General features: G+C 41.9%; 1 protein-coding gene across 1 annotated transcript; it reads right to left on the bottom strand.

Annotated features, from left to right (window-relative positions):
* Positions 1-3,156: 3,156 nt before the first annotated feature.
* bmp10 (bone morphogenetic protein 10) lies at positions 3,157-9,183 on the bottom strand. Its single transcript, XM_088994863.1, has 2 exons — positions 8,562-9,183; positions 3,157-7,277 (listed from the first exon to the last, which is right to left on the bottom strand). The coding sequence occupies exons 1-2, from the start codon at positions 8,968-8,970 to the stop codon at positions 6,211-6,213; spliced, it is 1,476 nt and encodes a 491-aa protein (XP_088850989.1). The 5' UTR covers positions 8,971-9,183; the 3' UTR covers positions 3,157-6,210.
* Between the last annotated feature and the right edge of the window lie 1,555 nt (positions 9,184-10,738).

The following is a 10,738-nucleotide window of genomic DNA, read 5'->3' as shown; positions in this document are numbered from 1 at the left end:
ACAAAAACCCCAATCATTACAATCCATGATAAAAAAGAATGCCTTCTTTGTACAAACAAATTTGCTTGATGAAGATCTTGGATTTCATTGGTGAGTGCATATCGTGATAACGCATCCCAATAAAAATAAGTTTATTGTGTCAAACATACCAAAGTTAAGGAGGTATATGATGAGGGTGTTTATTTCAAAGTAGAATTTGCAGTCGTTGAAGCTCTTCCAAGGTGTGTTGTTCAAAGTTTTACTTGATAGCTCATCATATGTTTTCACTGAGAACCAGGTGTGGACTGGGGGCAGTCCGTCTTTACTGTGCGATAATAATGAAACACATGTTTCCAATATGTGAAAAAAATTGCCAGTAACTGTAAATTTCGGTTTGTTACCAGCAGATACATACGGCTGCTCCACTTTGAGATTTAGTAAAGCCTAATCTAATCCAAGTGACATAAAATAGAGGAGTTATGATGACCCCATGAAACACAAGAGGGAAATTGAGGCAGTTTATGACATTGGTGCACACACCTAAGTAAATGATGAGAAGACATTGTCCCTTCCTCAATCGACATTAATTTGGAATGAATGATTATAAAAAATCCCTATTTGAAAATAATGATGAAATATGAAGTGACTCACCGCTCAGGCACGCACAAGAATTGTTTCACTGCATGAATCTCCGTTTTTTATTATGCTAGCATGGCAGCACATTACTTAACATGATTTGCTATGAGAAAAGAGATTGTAAAATGGCATCAAATTCAAGGTTGCCCAGCATCCGTGCCAGAACATATAGCTTTTGCCTCTAAGTGAATACACAAATTTATCTTCTGTACGTACCACTTGTCTTGTAGAGTCATGGATGACAGTGAGCTTTTCCAAGCTAACTTTGATGTGGTACAGTTTATAATAAACAAACAACCATTGGAATGAAAAATGTCCCAATAACACTTTTTTGGACACTTAAGTCAGCAGTCTTTGGTTTTAAGTATCTGCCAATAACGTGTCCCAAATCTGGTTCCTCATCAATAGGTGACATGAAGGAAAAAAAAAAGAGTTTGCTGGCAAATTGTCTTAAATGAATATAGAAATGGACATATCCATGTACTGTATATACGGCTGTATGGTACATCAACACATACAGCTATCCATCCAGGATATGTCTTTGGGCACTCACTGAGGGCTCCCCTAAACTGGTGGCCAGCTAATCGCAGGGCACATGCAACTAATCAATGTCAACTTAGGACAATTCCGAATGTTCCATTAACCTGCCACGCATGTTTTGAGAATTTGGGAGGAATCCGGGGTACCCAGAAAAAAACTAGATTTAAACCCACAATCTGTGCACTGCGAGGCAGACGTGCTAATCAGTCATCCACCCGTGCTGCCTGCCAATTTCATGTCATTATAGGGTACATTTATCCATGTTATTTCGCGGGGATGCAGTGGAACCAGTTTTTGGTGTGGCCTATATGTAGTAGCAGGCTTATTTAATCTAATCTAATCGACCATATTTTCATGTGTATAAAGCACACCTAAAAGCCTCGATTGTCTTCAAAAGATGACCCTGCACCTTATACGCCGGTGTGCCTCATATGTGAAGTAATATTGAGCCACAACAGGTCTGGGAACTTCTGTCAGCAGCCACCAACACCATTTCCCCTCGTAAAAGAGGTTGTACATCACCCTAGCCTCCACTGTAATACCTTATAATGTGATGTGCCTTATACAGGGTGACCCAAAAAGTTGCGTACCCATGAAGATTTCAATTGTGGCTTTCATTAAAAAGCTATTTATTTCAAATTACAATTACACATTATTCAGTTTATGGAAGACCATCCACCAGAGTTTCAGCTATTTCTGTCAATATTTAGTCAATTTATGGCTTTCCTAAGATGTGTTCCAAATGTCCACCATTTCATTGCAAGCAAACCTGTACTTGTCTGACAAAGTTGTCAATCACTTTTACACACTCCTCTTTTTGGGTCACCCTGTATTTGGAAAACTTTAACATATTTCTATATTATTTTTGGAAAACTATTTTCATTCAAGGTGCGCCTTACATAATGGAAAAAGATTCAAAATACACCATCCATTGGGGGTGCGCCTTATAAACCGGAAAATACGGTCATCAATATTGAATGAGGGATTACTCTGTTTGACTGCATTTGATTTATCTAATGGTAATTAATATATGACTACAGTGATTTATTGGCAAATAAAAATGACAAATCTGCACATCATGGTTGTTCGTGCAGTTGCGTGCGTGACTTCCTTCATCTACAAATGACACTACTGATTTATGTCCTCATTAAATGTAACCAGTGAGAAAAAAGCTCACAGCTCAAATAAATCACATTTCTTAAACTTACTTTTTGAAGTCACTTGGACACAATTGACAAGGTGTCTGTCGCTCTCCCAACACTTATCACATTCAGTGAGGCAGCTTTCTATCTGGTCAAGCATACTTAATGTATCTGATGGATTAGCCTAAGACTTTTCACATCGGTTGTTTGTATTGCGCCAAACAATTTAACTTTGACTGCAGCACACAGTACAAAAGCTCTTGAAATGTGTATGTGTGTGTGTCCTGCCCCCTCTGATTGCTACGACCCCTGCCCCCTACAAAAACATCATGTAACGTTTTGTCATATGAAATTAAGATGTTACTGCTCCCATTCACAATATAAGTAGAGCTTTGGCTTTTGGGGTGAATTTGTGACTGCATTTCAAAAAAAGATGAAAAGATACCATGCAAAACTTTTGCCCACATCCCCATCTGCCAAAAACCATGGGATCCGCTTCTACTTTCGATCACATGATAAAATAGGGTCCTCTATAATTCACACGCACATTCGCATGTCTGCACAATTTAGAATTTTGAAAACCAAAAAAAAATGGAAGGTTGGTGATTGAGGAAATACCCAAAGAAAACTGGAAGGTCGTGAAAATTCCACCGCAGAAGATTTGAACTTCAAACACTGGAAATTAGATACAAACATGCTATCTAGTAAACCAGCATGCTGCTGCCGTATTCCATCTCGGAATATCTATACACTTCATGAATTGACTAATTCCCATAGTTAGAATCTTTGTTACGATCACAAAAAGATGGCACGATGCATTTCATAAAATGAATTGGATCACATCCTTTATTTACAACCTCATTGTGTTTACAACCTCATGAAAAGAGCGAGACATTATTGCAATCGGGATTTTACAATTAGACACCATCATCAACCATTCACTGCATCCATCCATTTTCTCATCCGCTTATCCTCAAAAGGGTCACGGGCATGCTGGAACCTATCCCGTTCGGCGGAATGACCCGGAACTGGTGGCCAGCCAATCACAGGAGACATCATCAATCAAATTTATCAGTGCTCAGCCTCACGAACAGGTTTTCCATCACAGTGTCAGTGTGAGCAGCATAAACGTGATCCATTTTCGTCATGAACAGTCCAGCTAATCACTTTCCCATGCTTCTTTGTTTGGAAGCCATGGGTGAACTCTGACCCTGATATCATTGGATGAAGAAAGCAACGGACAAGAAGAAGGCCAGATGATTCTTAACTCTCAAGTACGCCCTTTCGCTCAAAATATCAAGCCTCATCTGAATTGTAAATAGCCAAATGACACTGCAACAAATAAATATTATGAGGAAGTTGTATTAACCTAAAGCGAACAGGCTTTAAAGACGCATTCACTGTGAGAATAGATTTTTCATTGATTTTGTTCTGGGGTACGAATGCCTTTTTGAGTAATCTGGAGCACTGATGCAAAATTCATTTCATGCGGCCCACAAACGTCAATCTTGAGTGTAACCTTCATATTTACTTGATAAAATACCAAAATTGAAAATTATTTTAACTTTGAATAACATTGAGACATCACAAGCATATATTGTTATTCATCCCACTTTGAAAGTAACTGAAAAATAGTGGATTCAAAAAAGTTATTCATCAAATTGTTGTGGACAAATCATGATATGAAGCATACCTTTAAATTTGGTTAACAGTCATCATGGCGCTCCAAGAAAAACCAAAACCTGGAACAAAAATGAGTGTGACCCGCTTGAAGCAATTACAATTATCGGATTTGAATTCTTGAGAAACTGCCAAGGAGGTGGGGGGGGGAGTAACAATTCAAACAGTGCTTTTTAGCTGAAATATACCTTCCCAGAAAAATACAGTCATTTTAAATTCAAATGTAACCAACGATCACTGAAAAAAAGAATAAATTAGAACAATAAATAGTCGTGTGTTTATTACAAGCAGCATAGGTATCAAAAGCCCGATAACAAAAGAAAACATTTTTGTTTGGGGTTTTATCGAGACCGCTTCTTTTTACGTCCCTGACTTTATCGATGAAATGGTTTCTTCAGCCGTCATCTGTACTTCTTTGAAGGTGTCGGATGTTTCGCTTCTCATCCAAAAGGCTTCGTCGGCGAACTAAAATTGTCCTGGTAGCTCTGGCCCTATATCCCAGCCAGCCAGCCCTCTGCTATGATAGGTCCCTGCTCTAAGGTTGGGGGGAGCAGAAGACTATTCCCTGAGGCTACACTGATTACTTCTATTGTCCTGACTGATTATGGTCTATGATTGACCTGATTGCCACATTTGCTCTGGTATCATCTCATCAGCATAACTAAGCCTATGTGGTAACGATCTAAGAATTGTGTTGTTAAACACAATCAAAATTATTATTATTATTAATAATAATAATAATACATTTCAAAACCTTCACTTTACAGTCACGGGATAAGTTTTTCTGTGGGTGAGCAGCGGCAGCCGCACACGCCAGCGTTCACTCAACACAGAACGCACACCATCATGGTGATTTAGTGAAGGGTTTTGCTGTTTTATAAAAATAGCTTCTTTTACTCCCCTTTAAAACCATCAATTTTCTTTCACTAAGATTTTAAACTCATTGTCGTCAAATGAGTGGTTGCTAGCTTTTAGGTGCATATGTAATGCAGATTGAGGCCCACTCGTATTATCCCTGCGATGTTGATAAAGTATTTTTTTGAGAATTTGTTTAGTCTCCCCATTGTATTGCTCTTTACAATCTTCATTTTTACAATGTATTGAATAAACTACATTACTTTATTTTTCATTTGGCAGCCTAATTTTTGGATGCACTAATTTTTGTCTTAAAGTGTTTATCGGTTTGAAATAAGTAGGGCCAGAGCTATCAGCAAAATTTTAGTTCGCTGACGAAGCCTCTTGGATGAGAAGTAAAACATCCGACACCTTCAAAGAACTACAGATGACGGCTGAAGAAACCATTTCATCGATTGGCCACTCCTGTACGACAGAGTTTACACAGACGTCCCGGACTTTAGTTCACATATGATAAATATCCTCCCCATTTTGCATCAAAGTGATGGATGAGGAGGCGGACATGCTAGGTCAGCTAGGTGAGACGGTTAACATAATGAGTTGCCTCGGAATGCAGTCAACCTCGGCCCCTTGTTTGGTCTCAATCTCTCATACAGACACCTCAAACAGCCTGTGGAATGACATCCAAGTTTGATCAAGACATAGTCCCCAACCACAAACACCATGCTATCACTGCAACGTTGTGTGTGTGTGTGTGTGTGTGTGTGTCTGCATGTGTGTAGTGGAAAAGAGTCATGTGAAGTGGGAAACTGGGTTGGGATAGATAACCCGGCCAGTGGCGGTGCCCACATATCAGGAGGCTGCAGGAGGCGAGCCTGGAGAGTTCAAGTCTTGTCAGGTTGCCTCCAGCAGGTCATTTCACTGTGGCAGGGAGCATGAAGAGCTGATTAGTGTTTGCTTCAAGTGTCGAGGGCCAAGATAAGTGGAGAGGAAAACACATGTCAGAGGGATGGAGCAGGAGGGGGAACCTCTGGCCCACGAGTTCCCACAGACATTGCATACGCAGCAGGATGTGCTCCGTTCCATCCTTTCGGAACTTGTTGTAACTTTGAGTCGCGCTGGCAAAAAAGGCACATGAGCGTGACACTTGCTGCGCGGCCTGATTACCGCAGCCTCTGAGCTCACCGCGTTGGCGGCTGCCATTCACGACTAAGAAGTCTTTTCTGTCTCAATGGACAAAGTCCAGCCACACAGGACTTAATAAAAAGTGATTATATGCACTTCCGGTTCTACAGAGTGAGAGTCCAACGAACATTGCCGATCTCGACCTCCTTTCGTTTGTTGTTGACTCCATGTCGCTCCTTCAGAGTCCAGCTAGCTATCTACAGCCGCACTCGGCCACCGCCATGCCTTCATACTTGTGTTTATACGTGACCACGCCCGTGTCATCCAGGTACAGGAGTGAGATGGGATCCAGCTTGGTGGGCACGCAACACGCTCGCGCAGTTTTCTGAGGACTGTTGATGTTGACCAGCGTTTGGACGATGGCGTGTTTGGTGGGTGTGACGTGCTTTGTTAGCGGGAAGGAGCAAATTCCAGCACACTCGTAGGCGTCGTAACTGCTGGGCGCCAGGATCCAGCTGTCCCATCCGATATCCTTGAAATCCACATGCAGAGGTTGTCTCCTGCACTGGTTTCCCTTGGCGTTCCTCCGGATGCGTGAGCTTGTGTCGTAGATCAGATTCGAGCGCATCTGGAGCACGTCGGCTTCATCCGGTTCAGACTCGCTGTTACTGTTGTAGCCCCTCGACTCGAGCTCGCCCCACAAGTCATTCTCCAAATCGTTTCGGAGAATGACGTTGAAGGTTTCGTGGTCTATCATCTCTTCCAGGTCATGCTTGTCATCTCGATGATCGCTGCTTTCGTCATTTGAGAAAACGATCAACAGGGGCTTGTGTTTTTCCTTCAAGTTATTGTCAATCTTCATGTCCGCTTCAGTATTCCCATTTTTGCCCTGATCTGCGACCATTGGCGTGTCTTCTCCAGCCATGCTGTCAATGTGTACCTCCAGACGATGTGGGGTTCCATGCTCTGATTTACGCCACCGCTGGACAGAAGCTGTGAGGTTGAATGCTTCCCAGCCATCGTCAGTGCCGTAAACTTGTCTGGACGCCAACTCCACCAGCTCCGTATGCGCGTTTCTGCCCCTGGAGTTATCTCCTCTCGCGAAATTCTCATCAGTGCTGTTGTCCTCTTCATCATGACGTACCAGTTCGTAGATTGTGACTTTACGGTCGACGCCGGCAAACAGGTGGCGGTCTGTCTGGACGAGTGTGTAGAGACGGAGCTCGGCTGCGGTGATGTGTTCATGACGGGGAACCGACACATTGAAGAGCAGTGGGTGGCACCTTACTCCCCCAACACCAACAGTGCTTGGAGAGGAATCTGGGGAATCGACAAAAACATGACGAATTAATGAAATATTGGGAGGATATGTTTATCTGTATGTGTTAGCATTAAAAAGACACAAGAGCACACTGGAAAAAGTTAACCACAATCAGAATTTGACTGTACACTGGTCTTCAATTTTACATAGCTCGAATTATTGTATTTTTTGTAATCAAATTAAATATAAATAAAAGCCAAATGTGCGTGCGTGTCAGGGGTTGGAGGGCATTAAGAAGAATAACATTGTCGAACACTTTCATCTTTATTGCCCTGATCCTCTGAGTTTTAAGTTCATGTACAATGCAACATCCAGTTTTTGAAATTTTTGTTCGATATGAACCTCTTGCCTTTGTAATAAACGTGTAATAATCTCATGCAAATGTCATCTTAATTCTACAGATTTCTTATAACAGCCACCCATTGAACCAATTTCCGAAGTGTTTACTTTAAAAGTTTAAAAGTTTCGTCAGAGAAACAGGTCCTCTGACGAAACTCTGACGAAGTCGGAAGTAGTCGCCGAAACATGTCAGGTATTTGAACACCTACACTGTCTGTAAGTAAAGAATCTGCTTAAAATTAGTATGGAACTGTATTTTGTTTACTTCACCGGTGTCAAAGTCAAGACCTGGGAGCCAAATCTGACCCACCGCATCATTTTATTCGGCCCGTGAAATCAAAACAAACGTGGAATTCCATGATGCTTGTTAAAGTCCAAACCAAAATTGTCCCATGTAAACCACAATAACAGGCATTATTTTTGTCTTCAATTTTGAAAACTAGTTATTCATTAATTTATTGTGCGCTCTATATATATGGGGAGGTATTAAACATCCCAAATTAATAACGGCTGCCGAGATGAAACCGTGAATAAAATGTGGCCCGCGGCAAAAAAAAAAAAAAATGTGTTTGACACCCTTGGTTTACTTGGATGAGTTTTTATAAAATGATTTAGGAAAAGTAAAAAAATAATGCAATTGCGTATGGAACACTAGAATGATTTAAAAATAATCATATTTCCACAAGAATGTGCAAATGCTGTTATGCAAAGCAATGAAAAAAATTGTTCAATAAATATTTTAGCAGTGAAATGAGTTTTGAGGATGTACCCCAACGTATGATTGACAGTGGATAATAAACTGAACTGAATGTTCAAAAAAGATACACTCAGATATCCATTATTCAACCCCCAATCGCGACGAGCTCCAAAAACAAATACAGTACAAAAAAATAGAGTACATGAATTCACCACAATCTGAAAGTTGTAAACAAGGCTTCCTGTACCCTCATTCTTGAAGCTGCGAACGATGCTGGCACTGGGCAATGATGTGCGGTCATTGGCAAAGCGATTGTAGAGCTCCATCATGTACTCAGGCGGCTCCTCTCGTATGCTTCCAGGTGGCAGCGGAGGAGGACCCAAGCCTGACAGGTTGAATGTCTGCACAAACTGCTCTTTCAGGCTCTCCAGTACACCATGCATGATCCGATTGTTGTCCTGATCAGCCTGAGATGCGGCCGCCACCTTTCCCAGTCCGTCTTTCAGCCCCGCAGTGGCTCCAAGTCTCTGGTCTGCGTTGGAGATTGGGCTGCCCTTGCCGCAAAGAGGCTCTCGGAGCAACAATATAGAAAATAGAAAGAGTAAAGTCTGTGTACTGCGAATGGTTGCCGGAAGAGAAACCCAAATACTCGCCATGGAGAAGAAACAAAATCAATATTTTTTTTGCTGTCAAGGTCGATTAAAAGCGATGGTGACCTTTTCTGTGATAAGTTGGATCTTCTACAGTGCCTGCAGAAAGCTTTATGCAGCTTTGCCGTTGGCACAGCATTTAGTCTCATGCACAGCTATGGACTAAACGTCCAGTGGCAGCGTGACAGAGGCCCCGTATGGTCCACCTTGTCATCTCTGTTGTGTTGTTCTCTTTTTGTGCTTTACGCTCCCTTCCCAGCTTTTTCTCTCAGTCCCTTATCTCCGATATGGTGGTCTCTGCTTTGCTTACTGTGTGTGTGTGCGTGTGTGTGTGTGTGTGTGTGTGTGTGTGTGTGTGTGTGTGTGTGTGTGTGTGTGTGTGTGTGTGTGTGTGTGTGTGTGTGTGTGTGTGTGCCCTCCACTTTGTGTGATGCTGAGTGTGTGTTATCTCACAACTTCCTTAATGAGGATTTTGTAAACACTGTCCTGTAGCCTCTTCCTTGTGGAAGCGCTATTTTGTTTGGGTGGGTGCACCAGAGTTGATTTTTTTCTTCATTTGTTTATTTATTTGGTTTGTAAATGGTAAAGTTCTGCACACCATTCTTGATGCGCCATAGACCATTTCTTTTTGACAAAGTACGACAATCTGCTGATGCCATTCCATCTTAAAATAGTTGTCCAAGTGAAATTGAAATGTAATGAGCTGTGAGGCCCATTCACCAAGACTGAAAGATGCTCAACTCTCTCCACATTTTGTGGCGAGTACAATACAACTGTGCATTGCCCAATGAACGATCAGTGTGTGAGGGTTTCATGTGAGGCAGTTTTTAATGTTGCTCCGAAATGTTGTGAAGTGAGACACAGTGACTCAATGTACACACTATAACTCACTGTGCCGTCACCGAGCTGCTTCCTGCTGTGATAACAAAACGGCCTCCTTGCCACTAGGAAGAACATTCCTGCTCACCACCTGAACTCATGACTGTTACTCTCATTCCAGAGCTTCTTTGCGTGACCTGGCGATACACTCGATGCAATGAGCTTTTCCCGCACCTGCCACTTGTCTGCCAGAGTGATGCTTGACAGACATGCTCTTATCTCCTGCGCTGTGAAACTGCAGTCGCAACTGACATCGCACTTTCCTGATGACCTGTTGAAGATTTGTGAGTGGACTGCTGCTCGCGAGCGTGCACATGCAAAAACATACACACACACACACACACACACACACACACACACACACACACACACACACACACACACACACACACACACACACGCACACACACACACACACACACACACACACACACACACACACACACACACACACGCACACACACACACACCTCTAAGGTTGTGACGTATAGCAAAATAATTGTGTAGTGCAAATAAAGTATTAAGGAAATTCAAATGGTAATTTTACAACAAATCATTACTCCATAGTCCTCAAAATGCATACTCCCAATTCTGCGACATAGCAACGGATTCCTCCTTAACCCCCATCAAAACCCTCTTCAAAATCCAACCCATGTTTTTTTTTAACTAACTCCAATATCGATCAAATATTTATCCATAATTCAACCTAGAAATTTTACCAAAACCTGAAGTGGCTGGACATTGTGGTCTAGGATGAGCCATGTCTGGACTGAGGGATGCACAGAGGAGTTTCAGCTTCATTTGTCTGATCGTGATGCCCATACAGTCACACAATAGTGTATGAATGAATATGTGCAATACCTTTTAAGAGTCAGACTGTGTTCTTGTTGTGACT

This window comes from Hippocampus bargibanti, linkage group LG04 (genome assembly GCF_051943395.1).
Source record: "Hippocampus bargibanti isolate YZ-2025 linkage group LG04, ASM5194339v1, whole genome shotgun sequence".
Taxonomy (NCBI): domain Eukaryota; kingdom Metazoa; phylum Chordata; class Actinopteri; order Syngnathiformes; family Syngnathidae; genus Hippocampus; species Hippocampus bargibanti.
This window is presented reverse-complemented; position numbering and strand designations above follow the sequence as displayed.

Excerpts from the sequence above, each read along its gene's own strand:
- bmp10 (XM_088994863.1), bottom strand. The coding sequence starts at position 8,970 with ATGGCGAGTATTTGGGTTTCTCTTCCGGCAACCATTCGCAGTACACAG. Across the intron at positions 7,278-8,561 it reads TCGCAGCTTCAAGAATGAGG|ATTCCTCTCCAAGCACTGTT; the intron begins GTACAGGAAGCC and ends TCGATTCCCCAG.